The sequence below is a fragment of the Delphinus delphis genome, chromosome 7 (assembly GCF_949987515.2).
Source record: "Delphinus delphis chromosome 7, mDelDel1.2, whole genome shotgun sequence".
Classification (NCBI taxonomy): domain Eukaryota; kingdom Metazoa; phylum Chordata; class Mammalia; order Artiodactyla; family Delphinidae; genus Delphinus; species Delphinus delphis.
The window spans coordinates 63,396,538-63,418,198 of record NC_082689.1 but is presented as its reverse complement, the minus strand read 5'-3'; the positions used below and the strand labels follow the sequence as shown (position 1 = coordinate 63,418,198).

At 39.4% G+C, this 21,661-nt stretch overlaps 1 protein-coding gene across 4 annotated transcripts in view; it reads left to right on the top strand.

Annotated features, from left to right (window-relative positions):
• CERS6 (ceramide synthase 6) overlaps positions 1-21,661 on the top strand; it is a 324,738-nt gene that overhangs the window by 92,971 nt on the left and 210,106 nt on the right. For all 4 annotated transcript variants that reach the window (XM_060016639.1, XM_060016638.1, XM_060016641.1 and 1 more), the window contains exon 3: positions 9,403-9,533. In XM_060016639.1, the coding sequence (XP_059872622.1) occupies positions 9,403-9,533 (131 nt within the window). The remainder of the gene's footprint in view (positions 1-9,402; positions 9,534-21,661) is intronic.

Genomic DNA, 21,661 nt, shown 5'->3' with positions numbered 1-21,661 from the left:
AGGTACCTGGATTGGGGTAAGCAAGAGGCTAGTCCCCACTGAGCCATCCACCAAACGCACTGGGACACTGCCAGCCCAGGGTGCAGGTGGCATCCCTATACCCCACACTGAGACACCGTGGGGTGTGCATATCTAATCCCATCTCTTTCCGTGTTTGCACCCAGGGCAGCAGTAGTCACTAGGCAGGAGTGGGAAGGGGAAAGCTGGGGTCCCTGGGTAGCGGGGGACAGGGAAGTAAGTTACCCAGACTCATATGGGGGCAATGCCGGGACTGTGTGTGAGCCAAGACTCCGAAACCCTGACACATGCTCCCCTATCCCAATGGACTTCATAAGCAAAACACCATTCCCATAACAAAATTATCAAGAATTTCAAGATGGCAACCAGAGAACTTTAAACCCCACATGCGAGCCCTTCTGAATCCAGATCCCTTTGTGAGTTCACTGGTCATGCGCCCTGACTGAGCAGTTCTCATCTATGAAATTAGCTGATAAATTTGAACTCCTTCATATTCTCCAGCAGTCTTTTCTTTTGAGGTAACATCTGCTTGTCTTTCTCACTCTTTTTTTTCCCTCTGTAAACCTAAAATTTTATAAATATTTCAGAGAACTTACCTCTATTGCAAAATAGTTGAAAGCATTGGTTTTTGACTCAGACCTGAGCAGTATATTGCAGTGATCCCCAACTTTTTTGGCACCAGGGACCGGTTTCATGGAAGACTGGGAGTGGGGGGAATGGTTTTGGGATGATTCAAGCACATTACATTTATTGTGAACTTTATTTCTATTATTCTTACATTGTAATATATAATGAAATAATTATACAACTCACCATAATGCAGAATCAGTGGGAGCCCTGAGCTTATTTTCACTTGCCACTCACTGATAGGGTTTTGATATGAGTCTGCAAGCAATTGATTTATTATGGTCTCTGTGCAGTCAAACCTCTCTGCTAATGATAATCTGTATTTGCAGCCACTCCCCAGCACTCACATCACTGCCTCAGCTCCACCTCAGATCATCAGGCATTAGATTCTCATAAGGAACACGCAACCTAGATCCCTCACACGCTCAGTTCACAGTAGGATTCACGCTACTATGAGAATCTAATGCTGCCACTGATCTGACAGGAGGAGGAACTCAGGCGGTAATGCGAGTGACGGGGAGCGGCTGTAAATACAGATGAAGCTTCACTCGTGCCTGCCGCTCACCTCCTGCTGTGCGGCCCAGTTCCTAACAGGCCGTGGACTGGTACTGGTCCATGGCCCAGGGGTTGCAGACCCCTGGTATATTGGAACATTGTCTCTGCTGCTTCCTAGTGTTGTGGCCGTGGGCTGTAAGTTGGTTAGTTAATGAGGGAGCATTTATTTGGGCCAGGTGCTCCCATTCTTTAATTTACATTAGGAGTGCCTGAGAGGTAAATGTAGATTGCTGCATCCTATTTCTAGAGATCCTGATTCAGTAGCCTTGTGATGGCCCCAAGAACCAGCGATTATGAGTTGTCAGACTTACTTAAATGAATGGAATGACTGTTTCCCTTTAGAGTGAATATTTTTGAGTTCACGTTTCGTAACTGGCTATATCCAGAGTTATCGGAATGAGATAGATATAAATCAGTGAATCAATCAGTTTATCTATTGATTTATATATCTATCTTTTGGCACATATTATATCTATAATCCCAACAGCCTCATTTTCTAATCAATCAAATCAGTTCTTGAGCCATTAAGGGAAAAACATACATGTCAGCTGTGAAACTAGGTTTCATGATCTAGAGAATGGCGAGATTATCGCATCATAATCTGCATTTGGTATATTATACTGTATTTTAAAAATTATATGCAGATTTCCTATAATTTGTTTTTCCTCATTCTCCTCTTATGCCTATTGCTTTTTTATTTTTCTTTTCCATCCTTGTATGGGTTATGTTTATTAAAATTAACCTAGGTTTTTCTGGTATAAAAATGTCTATATAAGTCAGAATTATTCACTTTTTCCCTTGGAAATCTTAAGAAATGAAAAAAACTATGGAGAAAAATTATAAAACACAACAGTAAAAATATACACACACAAAAAGGAAAATCTCACAAATTTTAATTTTGGCAAACTAAGAGATATATATCTCTAGATTTCAAAATATATATAAAAGCTAAACAAAAACAGTTGAGGTTGGACAGAAGCCAAGTAGGAGGAAGGGATGAGCATGAAGTGTGGATGGAGGGCCCTGTGGGGGTAGATTTCAGGAAAGCCAGCAAAAATGACACCTACTAATTGTGAGACCAAAGCTGTATCACTGTTTGCAACACTAGGTGCAGGAACTGGTGAGCAAGGCTGGCAGATGCTCTCCCAGACTCAGTTTAATTCAGGGAAGTGGAAGAAGTACACAGAAAACCTTGTGGATGGCATATTTTCCAGAGGCAGTGTACCTTGGAGGCAGCTAAACTACAAAAGCACCCTCCTTGGAGCTGATTGAGACAGTCCAATTCACTCAATGTTGGGTAATAAAGAAGAAACACACAGCATCAAAGACAAGAAAAAGAATTCATAGCATCGCTTACTAACAAAAATTATCACTGGAAAAATGAGGCCACAGGGCAACTGAAAGTTGAGATCAAATATTTTACCATAAATTTTAAAAAAAGCAATAACTCTGTAAGGAGGATCACAAAAAAAGAAATACAAGACCTAAAGAAAAAAGCAGTTGGTCAACAGGAAGAGATGCAATGTTAGCTGGTTGGTTCAGGAAAAAAGTACTAAAGCTATCACAGAAATGACAAAAAATTGGAAAGAACACAGGAAACACTAGACACTGCAGAAATCTCAGTGGGGAACATGGGAGATAGAAATAATAAAGCTGAAATAAATGAAATGAAAAAAAGCTAAAAATAATTAGATATATAGACCAAGCAGAGCTAGCATATGTATAATTGGAATCTCTTAAGGAAAAGCAAAGTAGAGTAAGTATTGAGAGAGATATCAAGAAAAATTTCCTAAAATAAATGGAGATTTATATTAATATGTTAATAAAAATGTAGTAAAAGTTGACCTGGGAAGGTTTATGCCAAGACTTATATTATTAAAAATAGACTTGAAATATAAAGGAAATAATTCTTTGAGCAGCCAAGCAAAAAATTAAATCATTTATCTAGGAAAATATCAGCTTGGCTTTAGTCTTATAGCAATATTCTATAGGACAACATTTCCAATATTTTCAAGGAAAATGGGAACTAAGAATTTTGTATTTAGGTAAATTGTTTTTATAGTGTAAAGGCTAAAGACAAAAAGATTAGAACTTGCAAAAATTTGGAGGAGTTGTTCCCGTGAGTCCTTTTTTGAAGAAACTATTACAATCATTCATTTTAGCTGACCAAGAGATTACTGGGAATGTTGGCAAGTTTTGAATACATTTAAACTGTAGAACTAAGATAGAAAGAAATGTGATGATTAGGATGACAGAACAGAATGTAAGCATTATATGCTCTCACAATGTAGAAATGATACAGGTAACAATAACTGAGCAGGACAAGGGAAGGAAGGTTGGAGGTAGAATAAATTCACTAATTGCATAAGCTCTAGTAGCTGGGAGTCAAAGCTTAACTGTTTAAGCAGCCAAACTGAGTAATAGAGGTAGAAGCATATTTAATAGTACAAGAGTAAACTCTAAGAGAGATAAAATTATTGACTAATAGTAGGTGGGGAAGGAAGAGGAAATATGCTAGTTTTAAATATTGCTCATTTGGAATTTTTATTGACTGAAAATGAATAGAAGAGTATTATGATTGTATGGATAACCACTAGAATAAAAATTACCCACAAAAAGCAAAGGAAAATCAGCCATATTTGGTTTGTTAAAATTAAAAAAAAATTAAATTATGAAAACAGAAAACATAATTAATGTGAGGTAAGTATAAACAAATTTATAAATTATATCAATGCATGTAAATGGGTTTAACTCATCTAATAAAAAAATAATTCAGATTTGGGTCACATAGTTTATAAGAGACCCCTTCAGATAAAGTAATTATAGATATTAAAAATAAGAGTATGAGTAAAGGTATACAGGCAAATATAAATAATAAAGAAAGTAGACCAAAAGGATGAAGTGAAATGAAGAATTGGCTTTTTATTGCCAAAGGATACAATTCATAATGAAGATTAAATGGTTATGAATATATATGCATTGAATACCAGCATATCCATATACTTATAAAAAAAAGAAGAAATTATTTAATAGTAAGAAATTTTAATTTACCTCTCAGCCATGACAGGTCAAAATATAAAACAGAATATATGAAATATAAAACAATATAGCAATTAATTCTAAGAAGCATAATTAATGAGGAAGATCTGACAGGTACATTTATTTTTTTTTAATTTAAAAACTTTTAAAAAAATAAATTTATTTTTATTTATTTATTTTTGGCTGTGTTGCTGCACATGGGCTTTATCTAGTTGTGGTGAGCGGGGGCTTCTCTTCATTGTGGTGTGCAGGCTTCTTATTGCGGTGGCTTCTCTTGTTGTGGAGCACAGGCTCTAGGTGCACGGGCTTCAGTAGTTGAGGCACGCGGGCTCAGTAGTTGTGGCTTGTGGGCTCTAGAGCACAGGCTCAGTGTGGTGCACGGGCTTAGTTGCTCCATGGCATGTGAGATCTTCCCGGACCGGGGCTCCAACCCGTGTCCCCTGCATAGACAGGCAGATTCTTAACCACTGCACCACCAGGGAAGCTCCTGACAGGTACATTTAGAACCCTGTATTCTGAATATAGAGACTATACTTTCTTTTCAAGTGCCTGTTAAATATTTTAAAAATTGAGCTTTTATTATATAAAAAATGGTAATACATTTTAAGAATAGGCACAGTGTACTAATATGAGAAATCAGAAAACAGAAAGACTCTTGCTTTCTTAATCAACTTTTGTGTAAAAATAAAATTTCAGAATATTTAGAAAACAGTGATGAAAGCACTACTATGCTATGGTACTATGCCAAGGTAGTGCTCAGATGAAAACTTATATATATAAGTTTAACCACTTATATAAATATATATATATTTAACCACTTAAACATTGGAAAAACAACAACAAAATAAATGAAGGCAAACAGAAGGAAGAAATTAATAAAGATAAACATAGAAATTGAGTTAGTAAAACTGTCGTATTGAAAATTAATCCAGAGGTAACTGTTTACTTTTTTTTTAACAGAAAGTCAGCTAAAGAAAAAACAAAGCACAAGTTAACAACATAGCAATTAACAACATAATCAACAATCACATAAATTGAGGAAAATAAAAAGGATATATTACTATTAACATGGCAAATAAAATATAAACACTTGGATAAAATGAAAATTATTCTAGGAAAATATAATTTACCAACTACATATGTGTGTTATCACAAGAAAATTCTAACACTCTTAAAGAACAGATAATAAAATGCTATTTTAAACTATACCGAAGTATAGAAAATTAAGAAAATCATCGATTCTATTTTTATGCAATCTTAAAGTCTGATAAGTATCTCACTAAAAAATAAGACTAGAGACCAATTGTGATTATTATTATTATTGATGAGAAGTCCCAAATAAAAAAATCACAAACTGAACTTTGTAGCATATTAAAAGAATTATTCATCATCACCAAGTACGACTTATTCTAGGAATGCAAGACCTTCCCTGTATTCAATATTAAAAACATCTGTTTTTGTAATTCATCATGTTAATTGACATAAAGAAAAAAAGTAGATGATCACTTCCATGGATTCTGAAATCTAACATCATTTTGATTAAAATAAAGCAATCTAACTAGGGATAGGTGGTTTCATTTACATGAAAAATACACTTGTATATCAGCTCCAAATCTGGCCTCTTAATGAGAAAAACGTTGTGATATTCCTACTAAAGTCTGGAACAGATAGGGATGCTTATAAACACTGTTATACATTGTGCTAAGTTTTACATTTCATTAGCAAATAGATAAAAGAAGGAAAATAAAGGCATAAAAATTAGAAAGGAGGAGGTAAAGCTATGCAATGTGACAATTTATTCATGCATTCGAGAGGTATTTATTAAGTCCTGACTATATTCTAGGTACTGGTGAAAAAAGACACAAAAAATTTCCTTTGTTTACAGAGCTTACATTCTAGTAATATTCTATTACATGACTGTATACCTGGAAAATTAAGGGAATCAAGTGAAAAACTACCATAAACATTACAAAATGTTAGCACAAAATTAGTTACCATACACACACACATGCACACACACAAAAAGCAGTTAGAAGATATAAGAAAATTTCTTAATTATAATAGAAACCAAAAAAGATGATATTCCTAGGAATCAATGTAACAAGGATGTGCAAGGTATGTGAGGAAAATTTTCAAACATTGTGAAGGACACAAAAGACAAATTCAGTTAAAGATATCAAGTCATCCTATGCTAGTATAAGAACTTGGTATAATCTCATTATAAATACCGACAGGTTTTCTTGTTTTCCCGTTTATTTTGAAACTAGACAAGCTAATTCTAAAGTTCATATAGAAAAATAAATAAGGATTTCTGAGTAACCTGACCATATGTACTGGCACATGAATAATAGAACGGTGGGAGAATAGATTTGATTTCTCATGGAGAAAACATGAATGATGGTACTGGCCTATCTGGGTAGCCATTTGGAAAGAATTAAAATTAGATTCATACCTCCCACTGTATACCAGGATATATTCCAAATGTACTAAAGATTGAATGTAAGAATCAAAACTGTAAATGTATTAGAATCAAAGCTGTAAATGTAGGAGAATTTCTTGGATTTTCCGAGTAGGGAATGCTTTTCTACTTACGACCACAAATACAGAAGGTATAACAGAAAAGATTGATAAATTTAAAAAAACTTCTGCAAGTAAAAAACACAAGCAAAATGCACCATAAGCTAATTCTAAAACTCAAGTGACACATTAGTACATACTATGCAGTTTATGGTACAGATATAGGTTTGATCACTCTAATAACTGAAGAACTTCTACAAATCAATAAACAAATTACTAGCAGATCAAGAAAAATATGGGCAGTAGATATGAAAAGACTGTTCTAAAGAGGAAATACAGATGGTTTTAAAACACAAGAAAATATCCTTCTTTCATAAGAAGAGGAAATCAAATTAAAGATATACTGAGGGGCTTCCCTGGTGGCGCAGTGGTTGAGAGTCCGCCTGCCGATGCAGGGGACACGGGTTCGTGCCCCGGTCCGGGAAGATCCCACATGCCGCGGAGCGGCTGGGCCCGTGAGCCATGGCTGCTGAGCCTGCGCGTCCGGAGCCTGTGCTCCGCAACGGGAGAGGCCACAACAGTGAGAGGCCCGCATACCGCAAAAAAAAAAAAAAAAAAAAAAAGATATACTGAGATACTACTTTTTACATATCAGGCTAGAAAAAAATGGAAAAATCCAATAACATACTCTGTTGATGAGGCTTTGGGAAATGGGTACTCTTGCTTGTGAGAGTCTGAATTGGTAAAATCATTGGTGATAGTTTTTCAATATCTAAAAAAATTGCAAATGCATGGACCCTTTCATCTCCAACATTCACTTACAGGAACTTATCTCTCTCTATATGTGTATAAAATAACCCATGATAAGGTTATTTATTGCAGCATTGTTTGTAGTAGTAGAAGTTCGGAAGCTACCTAAGTGTGCATTAATAGTGGAGTGGATAAGTAAATTATGGCATGTCCTTAATGGTTCTACAAAAGAAGGAGGACGTTCCCAATATTTTGATGTGGAAATGTTCCAAGATACATTGTAAAGTGAAAAACCCAAAGTCCAGAATAATAGAACCATTTGTGTGAAGGTGGTGATGGGGAGACATAAGAATGCACATTCCAATTTGTTTATATTTGGTAAGATAACTTTGGAAAGAAATAGATTGAATAGCCTGTTACCTGGTAGGAGGGGGAGAGTAGGAACTGAGAGAACAGGAACAAAGTGGAAGGTGAAATTGGGGATAATTTTTATTTTGTGGACCATGTGAACGCTTTACGTATTGAACAGACTTAGAAAATGAATGAAAATTAAAAATGAATTCCTTTAAGAATATGGTATAGCCGAGGTATAGTGTAGGCTGTGCCTTTTCTCTCTCCCATATTTTTAATTGAGAGACACGGAAGGAGAGTGTAGACGGTGTCGTGACTTCTAAGAAAAACACCTCAAAGTACACGCCACCCGGCAAGTTCGCAAATAACTTCTACAGACACAAGCTCAGCACAGTTTATAACCTCGATCATGACACTAAGGCCATTTGCTGTGTTTCCTGTGTGTCTGACACTGAATTTCTTGAGAGGCTTTAAAAAGGAGTCACATGTGCATTCCGCCCTTATGACTCGACAGCTGCTTGGCCTGCCTTCCCTACCCCATTTTTGGTTCTGTCCTCTGATTATTAACATCTCCTTAATTGTAAAGCAAAGGTCGAATAAATAAAGGAGTAGAACTAACTCCGTTTAGTTTTGTTGTACGGCAGGTCGCCCTCACGTAATTGTTGGCGGGATGCTCTCTAAGACACCGAAGAGAGAGGAGGGACAGAACTAACATGTACTGAGATTTGCATACATTTTTACATTCCACCGTTTAGGTGGATAAATAGGCTTCTTTGGAACAGGTAAGGAAACTGAGGCTCGGAGAATTCATCGGAACAAGGAATTGAACCTATGTCTGTCATCTCCTAATGTTATAGAAATGAGAGCGAGAGACAGAGTAATGTCATCATATGGCAGGCGTAAATATCGATAGTTTCTCTTTCTACTTTACCAAGTTTGCATCTTCAGGTAATGCGTAGTCATTGTAAAAAGTTTGATGGAGTTCTGGTCAAAAGGATGACCAAGAAAGGAATAGAAGAGGAATGTGTGAAGAACCAGGGAGAGGGGAGACCGAAGAGAAAACATGGTTGTAAGTGGAATTGGCACCTTAGTCTAAGATGAGGTATTTGGGGATTATTCCATGCTTTTTTTCTGTCCTGCGTTATCCTGATATGTGATAATGGGTACAGCATTTTTCCATTAGAAAGTGAAATATTTGAGTGATGTCTTTTTGCAAATTCACCTTCACCTAACTCCTCTCCTTGAAGGCTGGTGGAGCTAACTCGGCCAGCTGACTGTTCCGTCGAACCTTTGTTGCTGTAAGAAGTACCAGCATTAGAGTGAGATTCATATTTTTTAGTGTTGTTTCATGATGAGTAACTTCCCTTGTCCTAAATGGTTGTTTACGTTCACGCTGCTGATGGAAGGCCTCGGTCCTCAGTGGTCAATATAGAAATCTCAGTAGCAGATAGAAAATACAGGAAAAACAGATATCTCCAATATAGACAAGGGCAGATCTGTTCATGGTGAAGATGAAAATGATTTTCCTGGTACCTTGTTTCATAGCATCCTGATGAAAAGAGATTGGAGGGCCTCTCCAAGCAGCTGGACTGGGACGTTCGCAGCATTCAACGCTGGTTCCGACAAAGACGCAACCAGGAGAAGCCAAGCACACTGAAGAGGTTCTGTGAGAGCATGTGAGTTGCTGTTTTTCTTTTTGAAAGAAAAACCTGCCTAAGTTACTCATTCCATCCCTGAGGTGAAAAATAACAGCTCAGTGCAGGCTCCAGCAGCCCCCCAAAAAGCATGCCATCTGGTGGAAGAAAGTAGTCCATGAAAAACTGGGGGGTAGTAGTTTGTTGGAATTTGTGATTTCCACTTTGGATGCAGTAAACGAGGTTTGCTTTCCTAATGGAGTTTCAACACAGCAGTCAGATTACAAGGGTCTACCGTGGTATTTTCAATCAGCCACCTTTAACATACGCCATGACTTTTGTAGTTTGCATTTTCATAGAGGGGGATTAGTCAAGATGTTCTTTCCGCTGATAAAAGCTGAGATACTAGGATATATTATCGGAGGATCATGATGATGGCCTGTCTTTCTGGAGTTTTAAGAAATGGCTGTATTATATTCCTGGGTGAGTTTAATGAAGCATTGCTTGAAGTGAGGGTTGGAATGAAAGCCTCTTCCATTTCTGAAATGTGAGCTTCATGGTGTGTAAATTATAAGTCAATAAAGCTGTTATAAATAATAAAAGACCCACAGAGAACTCTTCGAGCACAGAGATATTTTGAAATAGTGACACTCAATATGTATATCTGTAGGAAAGTTAGAGAAAGAAATATTGAAGCGTCGAGCGCATCCCCAACGAAGGGAAGATTCTGCTTTGAGACTTGTTGCTCCATTTGGTCTTCATCCTTTGAGATATGACTGTGCTTTTGTCTAATGGTTCTTTCCTTTGGGAACTTTCCCCTGACACCTGGTCACTTAAACAACAATGCTGTCAGTGTAGCTCTTTCCATTTGGGGTTAAAGTTGCATTTTCAGGTTTAGCTTTCAATTATTCTGAAAAAGTATTTTAGCAATTGCAATCTAAAGCCTAGAGGGGAACCTAATTTTATGGGAGAAACGAATGAGTCGCAGAATAATATCATAAATCCTAGGGTTGGATAAGTATGGGGAGCGTAAACAGGGTCTTCAGGAGGTCAGAATATTTATAAAGCCTGGAAAAACAACCTAGCAGATAGAATCTGCATAAGCCCTTCCTATAATGAACTTAGGGGCAGTTAGTGGAAGAAGGATTTATGCATCTGGGTTCCTGATCAAAAGCCGGAATTGCTTCCTGGCCTGGTTGTGCCACATATGCAAAGGGCCTGGGCTCCAACGCTGAGCTGCAGGTCTGAGCAGACGAAGTAGCATCTAAGCACATGCCCGTGCACTGAAACTCAAGTGCCATCTTTCCCTCCTCCAACTAACTTCTTTGGTAACTCAGTGCTCTCCCTTTGCATACTGTACTGAGTTGACACCAGTTTCTAGGCCAGTATGCATAGGAGTCGGTCACCTGGATCTTGTTAAAATGCAGATTCTGGTTCAGTTGGTCTGGTATAGCAGCTGAAATTGCATTTTTAACAAGTTCCCAGGTGATGCCACTGGTCCATTGACCACACTTTGAATAGCAAGGCTTGACACTGTACTGGTGTATGTGTCTTCTCCCTGAATTTAGCTGGTCTTTATCTGCATACCACAATCACCAGGATGGTCATAGTTAATACTTAGTTAAAACTATTTCTAAATGATAGCTGGAGGCATGGTGATGTGAAGGCACAGTGCGGGTGGACGGTGTGTAAAGTATCGACTGTGATTTTTTCCCTCAAGAAGCTTTGTATGAGATGTGACAGAATATCTGCATATGTGTAGATATTTTAGTTTTTAAATTCCATGATGGATTTAAAAAACTAAACGTATATGTGTGCTGTACGGTTGGTAGGGACAGGAAGTAGAGATTAAAGGAGAAAGATCAGCTGTGTGCTAGGGCACACAGCAGGGTTCCTGGGACTAGAACTTGAGTCCATACCGGTGACCTTGACCTCTCTGTTTCGGAAGACTATGTTGATGAACTTTGTTTTTTTGGTTAATACATTTATTTATTTATTTATTTATTTTTGGCTGTGTTGGGTCTTTGTTGCTGGGCGCGGGCTTTCTCTAGTTGTGGCGAGCGGGGGCTACTGTTCGTTGCGGTGGGTGGGCTTCTCGCTGCCGTGGCCTCTCTTGTTGTGGAGCACGGGCTCTAGGCACGCGGGCTTCAATAGTTGTGGCACACGGGCTCAGTAGTTGTGGCTCACGGGCTCTAGAGTGCAGGCTCAGTAGTTGTGGCACACGGGCTTAGTTCCTCTGCAGCATGTGGGATCTTCCCGGACCAGGGCTTGAACCCGTGTTCCCTGCATTGGCAGGCAGATTCTTAACCACTGCACCACCGGGGAAGCCCCATGAACTTTGTTTTGAAACTCTTTTCCTCCTTGGCTTCTGAGTTGCCACTAGGTTTTACTCTTGCCTTTCTTTGTTTGCATTGTTTATTCTACATTTTCCCTGGGTCTTTAATGGGCTACTTCTCCAGCTTAACCCTTTGTTTTCCTCATCCTGTCTTCCACCCTCTCTGTAGAAGTTCTCTCCTCTCACCAACTTCCAAAGCCATGTGTCCAGTGCAGAGGTTTCTTTTGAGCCATCATTCTGCTGTCTCCCCCAGGCAACTCTGATTTGCTTCTCCTCCTGACTTCCCTTTTTCTCCTATTTTTATGCCTCTATTCTGTTACAGCTGGAAACTCAACCCAATTAGCCACTGACTTCCATTAGTTCTTTGTAAAGCCAACTGCTATGGCCCCGATCCTAATTGCTCTCCCAGGTCTCTTCTTTATCTCATACTCATAAATATTTTATTTGCTACAAAAAAAATAATTTTCCTAAAATACTACTGTCTCCATGATCTGTTACTTTAAAACTTAATGATTTGGGGCTTCCCTGGTGGTGCAGTGATTAAGAATCCGCCTGCCAATGCAGGGGACACAGGTTCGTTCCCTGGTCCGGGAAGATCCCACGTGCCGTGGAGCAACTAAGCCCCCAACTAGTGCACCACAACTACTGAGCCTGCGCTCTAGAGCCCGTGAGCCACAACTACTGAGCCTGCGTGCCACAACTACTGAAGCCCATGCGCCTAGAGCCTGTGCTCCTCAACAAGAGAAGCCACCACAGGGAGAAGCCCGTGCCCCGCAACGAAGAGTAGCCCCCGCTTGACGCAACTAGAGAAAGCCCGCGCCCAGCAACAAAGACCCAACTCAGCCAAAAATAAATAAATAAAATAAATAAATTAAAAAAAATACTTAATGATTTTTCTACAACTCTAAGATGGCAAAGGAGAACATTTAGACAACACCCTGAGGAATTAAGCAGAATTGTATTGGTCTATGTGTACACATGTGTATGTCATAGTTATTTGCTTGTCAGTATAAAAAACGATCTGGAAAAGTTGTTTTTAACCAGGGATGCCCTTTACAACCATCTGGTGTGCTTTTCAAAATACACATGCCTAAGCTCCACCGCATGATGTCTGATCCAGTGTGGTGACCCAAGTGGGGTCTGGACATATCTACCTTGGAAGGAATACCCTGAGTACATATGATAACACATGCCTGGTTAAGAAGCACTAATCTGTCCTAAGGAAGACATGACATGTCTTACATGTTTAATGCAAAACAAGAATATGATATTAGTTACTTTTAAGAAATTCTGGCATTGTATGTGCATTTTTGTAGAATTGTTACTGGACTTATAATTACATACTTAACTCTAATCAGGTTTCTGTAAAACTTAAATAAACCAATTCAAAAAAAAAAGAAAGAACCACTAATCTCTGAAAGGAGATGACTGCTGTTCAGAAGTACTAAAAATCAAATTAGAAAGGAGGACAGCACAAATCTGGGGCTTGTAGATCTAGAGCCCAAATGAAAAGATTCTATAGTTTTTCTGTTACATAAGTTACTATTTTAGAAACTATAGAATCCCTTCAGGGGAGTCGTAGTTCGTCTTTTGGCAGTGTAGAACAGCACCAGTAGGCATGCCAAACAGTGCTGGTAGCCATCTGCTGGCGTGTCCAATTTTTGGCACACCCATTTAATACAGATGGACCAAGTAGAAATTGTTCAGCAAGTAGTGTGTTGAAACATGGATGTGATTTTTTTTTTTCCTTCATGCCTGATGTCAGTCATCAACAGCTGTGTTAGTTTTGACGAATGTTTCTTCCAGAAGCATTTAAATCCTTACTGGCAACGGAAATAGAGATTTTCAAGAGGGAGTGAAGGATTTGTAAAAATGAGATAGCATGTGAGACATTTTAGGGGAAACTGGTTCTAAGTGGGAGCCATTTAGCTGGGGGATCACAGTTTGACGCTACTAAAGCTTGGCTTTACTCCTCCAACAGCTGCATCAAGATAATATAAAAATAAATAATATTTTCAATAAAAAATAAAGTTTTCAGAATAAGTGGCTTCTCTCTCATTGAGGGCACCCGTGCTCATCATTTTTGAATATTGTGCAGTACATTTAATAGCACGCATCAGGAGTACATATTATATATGGCTTTCATTTGATCAGTCTCCAATTGACTGGACAGATAAATCTCTCATATGTTAACCTGAAAGTATAGGGCAAGGAGTATTCACACTCCACAGATTGGTACTACAGTCGACCTCTGAACAGCAGCAGGGGTCAGGGGCCGACCCTCCAAACAGTCGAAAATCCTTGTGTGATTTTCCTTTTCGTCCTCCATATCTGTGGTTCTTCTGCATCCATGGTTCTGCATTTGCAGATACACCTGACCTTGGATAGGGCAGTACTTTAGTATTTGCTGTTGAAAAAAAATCTGCATGTAAGTGGACCTGCGCAGTTCAAACCCATGTCGTTCAAGGGTCAACTGTAATTTACTTGGGTTGCAGTTTGCTCCGTGTGGACTCTTATTGTAAGATGAGGGCCCAAGATTGTCTTCTCTTTAGGAATTCCATTTTAGAGTTGATGCTGATTAAAACTACCCCACACGCTGCCATAGTTGGATGCTCTGTTCAGTGGCAGCAGACTGACCGAAATCTGGGACCCTTTTGGAATTGTGACTTTATTTCTGCAAAGGAGCCCCTCTGTGACATTCTTAATTTGTGATTCCTCTGAAGTAAGGATAACTCAGCAAAGAGGAAAGAGTGGCTTAACTAGTTACCCTCATGCCACCAACTCAGTCACTATTCTTATTTGGTAGCAGTTTTACTTGGACAGGTCAGCAATGCTGTCTTATGACCTCAGTAAGAAAGTGGAGCCTAATAATTGATGGGGGTGGGGAGAGGGAAGAGGGCTGTTTAGGTCTTTGATCTCAGGAAATTGTGTGGTGAATATATTCAACAAGTTTTTAAAACCCCGCCACCTGTTTGCAAAAAAAACCCAACTGAATTATTGTAAACTGTTTTAGAATCTTCCATGTATTCTACAGTCTGATGATGGGTGAAATTTTGCCAAAGAGAAAATTCAGCTTTGATTATTTTTTCCATCAGATCATGACATCATTTACAAAGTTTACCACCAAAGTTCTCCTGAAGATCGATGTAGTTTTTGAAGGGGAGAATAAGAAAGTATTGTCTTATCTTCTAGAGAAATGGCGTCTTCATTTTTTTAGTACTGGGATATATGATAAGCAACTCATTGATGCTGATCCTGAGTCTGGAAAAAATGAATCATAAAATTGAAGGACAACCTCTTAGTTCTTGAAAGGTACAGGGCTGAGTTCTTTTGTTACTGTTGTGATGGTGATTATTTCCCATTAATACACAACAGTCCTTGGATCGATGAACAACTTTTAAGGTATGTAGTTACACATCTAGTTATTGTTCAAATTTGGTCGAGCCCGTGAATGTCTTGGTGTTCAAGACTATTCTTGACTATTTTAAATGGTTTTAAAATCTATGGCTTGTATCGAGGTCAGTTTTAACTTTGGAGCAGGGAGCAGCAAACTTTTCCTGTAAATGGCCAGAAAAGAAATATTTTTAGCCACATGAACCTTGTCACAATTACAACTCAGCTATTGTCTCAACAAAAACAGCCAGAGACAAAGCAAACGTATGTGGCTGGGCTCCAATAAAACTTTAATTATGGATGTTGAAGTTTGAACTTATCATTTTCATGTGTCCTGAAGCATTATTCTTAAAAAATTTTTTTCAACCGTTTAAAAACTGTTTTTAACTTATGGGCTATATGAAAACAGATGGCAGGCTGGATGTGGCCAGCCAGCCATAGTTTGCTAAATCCTGCTTGAGGATTACAATACTATTAGCAGTTCTGTCAGAGTTTCAAGAAAAAGAATATGGTCTTATGATACCAGGCACAGTCACCATTGCTCAGAGTGTCACTATATAATAGAAACACTAGAACAGTTCTGTATGCCCATCTGTAATATTTCTGGGACACAGTGCCTTGATGCTGTGCTGTTTCGTTAGCTCAGTCAGGCCCTCTTTGAAGTTGTTAGTATTATTAAGACGGTATCACTTTCACTATAGAAATTTTGAAGATTGATGAATTGAACTATAGACCCTTTACTCTTCTGCCTTGAGTAAGCTTTTGAAACCTTTTCCCCTCTTTCTGCTCCACACCTACCATCTGTGAAAAGTGAACTCAGGTTTTCCGTTTAGATCAAGCCTCTCACATTCCTTGATGGTATATGGCTAGGCCTCTAATTCATGTGTACTGGCTAATGAAGGAAAACAGATTTTTGCTAAAAATATCAGAGAGGCCATGCTTTGGCCAAGCTGTCTGTATCTGAGGTACTGCTGGTCAGTTTTCTTTAAATCCTAAATTTCTCAAGGCTCTGTAATTTTTCCAGTAATTTGATTCAACATGGCTAGTGATGAAAAGGACAGAGTATATGGAGGAATAACAATTTAGTAAGGCCTACTGTTCTTATTTAATTCTTGTCTGCCAGTTTTGAATTTATATGCCATTTCTTATTGTTGTTTAGTCTATGTTAAAAGATATTTATTTCTGATTTGGAACAGGATCATGAAAATCATTACAATCAACTTTGATTATAGAGAATTTTTAAATGTAGAGATAATGTTTATTAAAAAATTGGGGAAAAAACACTCCAAAGCCTACCACCCAGATATAAATACTTTAACTTTTTTTACCTATATGGTATTGTATTCTATAGATGTACCCACACAAATACACATACATGCTATGTATCTGAGCTTGGTGCCTGCCCTTCTTGAGATATTTTTTCATAGAACCTGCCTCCTCAGGGTGCCTGAAGAAGGCTGTAGAAACATGATGTTTGATGCTTTATCTTCAGGATCTATAGATCATTTAGATCTATAAGTCCAGCCACTTGTGCTGTAACATGACATATGCGTTCCTAAAAACTGCCCCACTATGCAAAATGGCACCAAAAAACATAACAGCACAATACAGGGCTTATGAGAAAAATGAGTCGAGGCACAGCACTCGAGACATCATCAGGGACACATTTTAAATAAAGATAGGAACCTGATAAAAATAGTAGCACAGTTCTACACATGTTAAATGGTTAAGAAATACATAAAGACTGTAATAAATATGGCACTTATACCTCGAAAAGGATCTGAAGACTGCTTTGTAATTTGGTGTTGTTGGTATATCAGTTTGTTAGGGCTGCGTAACTAAATACCACAGACTGGGTGACTTACACAACAGAAATGTATTTCTTACAGTTCTGGAGGCTGGAAGTCCAAGATCATGTTACAGAGTTGATTTCTCCAGAGGCCTCTCTCCTTGGTTTGCATGTGGTCCCCTTCTCCCTGTGTCGTAACATGGTCTTTCCTCTTGCACATTCATCCTTGGTGTCCCTTCCTCTTCTTATAAGGACACCAGTCATACTGGAATAAGATGCCACTCTTATGACCTCATTTAACCTTAGTTACTTCCTTAAAGGCCTATTTCCAAATACAGTCACATTAGGGGTTAGGGCTTCAACATATGAATTTAGCGGGAATACAGTTCAGTCCAAAACAGTGTTGGAAGGGTTACAGCTCATAAGTTGCTGTGAGGGGGTGGAAGGAGGGTGATCTGAAATGGGAAGGACAGTTGTAACACAGGTGGATGTGTCTCACAACATGTGTGAATTGAAGCAGCTTGGAGATGTTGAAGGGTGTGTGTGTGTGTGTGTGGTATGTGTGTGTTTTGTGTATTCCTGCACTGCTTAGGTCAACTCATTACAGTTTTCTGCATTCACCTAGTGTTTCTGGCAGATTAAATCGCACGTAAGCAGATATGAAGCTCATGTTATGCTCACATAATATTGGGAGACATTTATGGTTTCAGCATATGGTTTACAGCAGCATTATGGTGTAGTGAGGTCTAGGAGCCAGGTAGTATGAGTTTGAGTCTCCTCTCTAACATAAAGATGTATGTGGGATGTTTGGGAGAGTTGTTTGACCACCCTACGCTTCAGTTTCTTTATTCGGAGAACGGGCATATGAATAGTGCCTGCCTCATAGGGCCATTGTGAAGACTAAATGAGTTAACGTATATAAAGTGTTTAGAGAGATGTCTTGCACATAGTAAGGGGGTGGTGAATGTTAGCTACCTTCAACATTATTGAATTGTCTGTTAAGTCAAGTTGGTGTAACAGGAGAAGCAACAAATAGTACAGTTGTCCCTCTGTATCTGTGGATCTGTGGAACCCGCAAATACAGAGGGCTGACTGTACTGTGCCACTTTGTGAAAGGGACTTGAGCATCTGAGGATTTTGGTACCCGCGGGGGTCCTGGAACCAATCCTCCATGGTTACCAAGGGAGGACTGTAGCCTGTCACAACCATGCACTGGCCGTGGCATATTCCCTAGCAGAGGTGGCTCTGGTGTTTGAGAGGAGAAATCCAAGGAGAGCAGCTTCTCAGTTTAGAGCAAAACTCTTTCATCCTGTGGAACCCCAAGGGGGCAGGATCCATGTGGGCTCACAGGGATGTCAGCATACAAAAAAGATGCCAAACCTCTATCTGAGTTCAGAGCATTGGGGCCTTTGGCTGGCTGCTGAGTAGCGATGTGACAGAAGTGGCTGAGAAAAGGTGTCCTACTTCAGCAGGGAGCCAGGCCCGCTGTGCCTCTGGAAGCCCAGGCTTTTGAAGCACCACATGAGAGATGTCAGAACACACAGTGAATATCTTCGAACCACAGAGATTTAAAATTTGCCCAGGTGATTCTGAGGAGGACACAGCTTGTTTCTGCCAAGAGGGTGGGAGGAATAAGGCTGGATCCCCTCAGTGCTGGCTTTGGTAGAGCCCTCTCTGCTGGGGCCAGGACAGTCTGAGCAGCCTTAGGAGGTCAGCGTGGCTTCTGGGGACAGGAGTTTGCTGTTAAACGTAATACTTGGTTACTTCCTAAGTGCAGGCGAAGGGGTAAGGGGTCAATGGATCTTGAACATATTTGAGGATGGAAATCAGATGTACCTGGTTCATGTCGTGGCTCAAGCTCCGTTACCCTTAGCGAATAATTTAACTTTCCCAGATGCCTCTTCTGTAAAGGGGAGATGACTCCTATTTATGGGGTCATTCTGGGGATTAAACGAGAGGGTCTGTCAGTGCCTGGTTCCCTTTCAAGTGGGCTGTTTGGGGCAGTTGATTCTGTTATTAGTTCAGTTGTTCATTATCTTAGGTAGGGAGCCATAAGCTGGAATACTTAAGTGATGTGACTCCTTTCTAGGGCCTCTTCCTTATGGCCCTGGCCGTGGGGTTTTCTGGGTCTTGTATCTCAATTTGCCATCAGGAGAACCGTAGTTGAGACTGTTGAGAAGCAGGCGTTTTGCGGCTTCCTCTTGGGAATCCAGTCTGGTTTGCCCTCTCTTTCTCTCTCGTTCTCTTTTGTCTTTCCACCCTACCCCATCCCTTGCACTCACCTACCCCCTCCTGCTGTTACAGGGGCGCTTGCCTTCTGTTTCCTCCTGGCTCTTCGCCCTTCTGTGATTAGCTCATGGTGGCCACGTTCCTTAGCCAGGGGCAGACAGGAGGTTTAAAAGGATCCTCTGTCATTACTAATTTGGCTGTAATTGTCTTAAAAGTTGGGACATGGCATATGACTCCTGATGTTTGAGTATAGCACCTAGTAATGTAAGGGGTGAATGTGTTGTATGTCAGGTGGTGGTGGTGGGAACGGTGGGCACTTGGAACAGAGCAACAGGAGGTCCAGCCATGTCCCTTTTGGGAAGATTTGAACAGATTCCAAGTGACTATGGGGGAAGCAAGTCTTTAAGGTTTATTTGCAGACCTCCCCAAATCTAAATTCATAATGAGCTGTCCATAAGATTGGAAAACTTAGCTAAAAGTGATTAGAGCCAATGATTTTCATTCTGAATGCAAGTTGAGCTGCTGCCTGTGTCTGTAGGCCTGGCATGATTTGAGCGAATTAAAGTATTTCAGAAAAATCACTTGAAATTTGGCCGGTTTTTAAAATGTTTCCTATATACTGTCTCAGAGCAGTTGCCAACTGATGGGAGGCTATATACTGTGCCTAGGGCTCAACTGTGTAGAAAGGTAATTGTGCCGCGCCACACACATGGTGCACCGACACCCAGGCCAAGGTTAGCAGCAGAGTTGGCGTTAAAGGTTAGTATACAAGTCTTGGCCATGTCGATGAATTCTGCAGCGTTCTGATAATGCCTGTACTCCGTGTATTTAGCCACAGATGTAATGAAATTGCATATTTTCATCTTATATCTGATTATATCACGATAGGTTTTCTTGTAGATACAGTGAACACCTAATGCTGGTAGGAGAACCAGACCCCCAGCAGGGAGGGGAAAGAGTTGTTTACCGAGGTTATGTTATATTCCGGATTCTGTAATGGGGCCTTTACACTTAACCCTCACAACCACCATCTGTCATATGTTAGGTCTTAAAAGCCTTTCTTACCCATGTAGAAACCAAAGCAAGGAAGGGTGGAGTAACCGACCCAGCACCATACAGCTCATGTCTGGTATTTCCACCATAAGCATCTTTGCTGTAAACATCTTTGCCACAAGCATTTTTGCCACGTAACTAATTAGCCATAAGGCAATTTTGCCTTCAAAGATGTAATAGTGAAAGTGAATAAAAAAATTAAATGAATAACAAAAATAAAAAGACTTTATTGCAAAATACAAAATATTCGAGTACATTTAAAATGTGTATAGATTCATGGCAATGCTGTGCAGATAACTGATTTTATTTTGTGGGTTGTACCTAAGCACTTATCTTTGAAGTTTTTGTTCATAGTATAAATGTTTTTTCCTTATTGATTCGTCTCCTCGTTCAGCATTGTACTTTTTCTTTTTTGCTAAAATTTCTTCCTTCATTAAGAAGAAAGAAGAACAGGATCGTTTTATTTCTTGACATATTGTCACCTGTCTGTCAATAGCTGTTGCAGAGTTCTATGGGAAATGTGGGTTCAACTCTGTGCCACTGTGTAGACCATTATGAGGGCTAAGATTTATGTGATATAAAAATGGGAGTACTGCATCCATGGAGAAATGAGACCAACTGTCAACCGGTTATTTTATCTTTTACAGCAAATTGCCTTGCCTTACGTACGGCCAATTAGTTATGCAGTGAAAATGTTTAAGGCAAAGATGTGTCCAGCGTAAGTACCTATAGAGCTCACACAGCTAGTAAGCCACAGAGCTGGGATTTGTACCCAGCGTTGCCTAAATCCAGGAGCTTGTGTTATTTCAACTGCACAATGTTAGAGAAAGCTCAGGAACATTATATGTTACCGCATCCAGAGCAAATACGGAAAGGGGGCACTGTGGTGTTTTATTTGCATATCACAGCCTCTTTTCTCTTTCGTCTTCACCTCCAGTTTATGAAAGCCTGGGACCAGACTTGATTGCTTTCTCTTGGCACTGTTAGTAATTCTGTACTAGTGCACTTGGAGACTTGTTATTTTCACTATTTGCATCTCTCTCTGTTACTAAACTGACCAAGACCATGACTTCCGGGACTGTCTTCTTCATCTTTTCATTCCCACAGCTCAGCACATGCCTGGTGTTTTGTGAGACCCCAGGAAATGTCTACTGAAAGAATAAATTATTTGGATCAGTGGCTGGATTGAACCTCTAGAGACTAGAGGGCTAAGTTTAATTAGAAGAAGCTCAAGTTTATTGTCTTTCAAATACACTATAGGCATACCTTGCTTTATTGGGCTTTGCATCATTGCACTTCGTAGATACTGTATTTTTTACAAATTGAAGATTTGTGGCAACCCTATGTCGAGCTAGTCTATTGGGATCATTT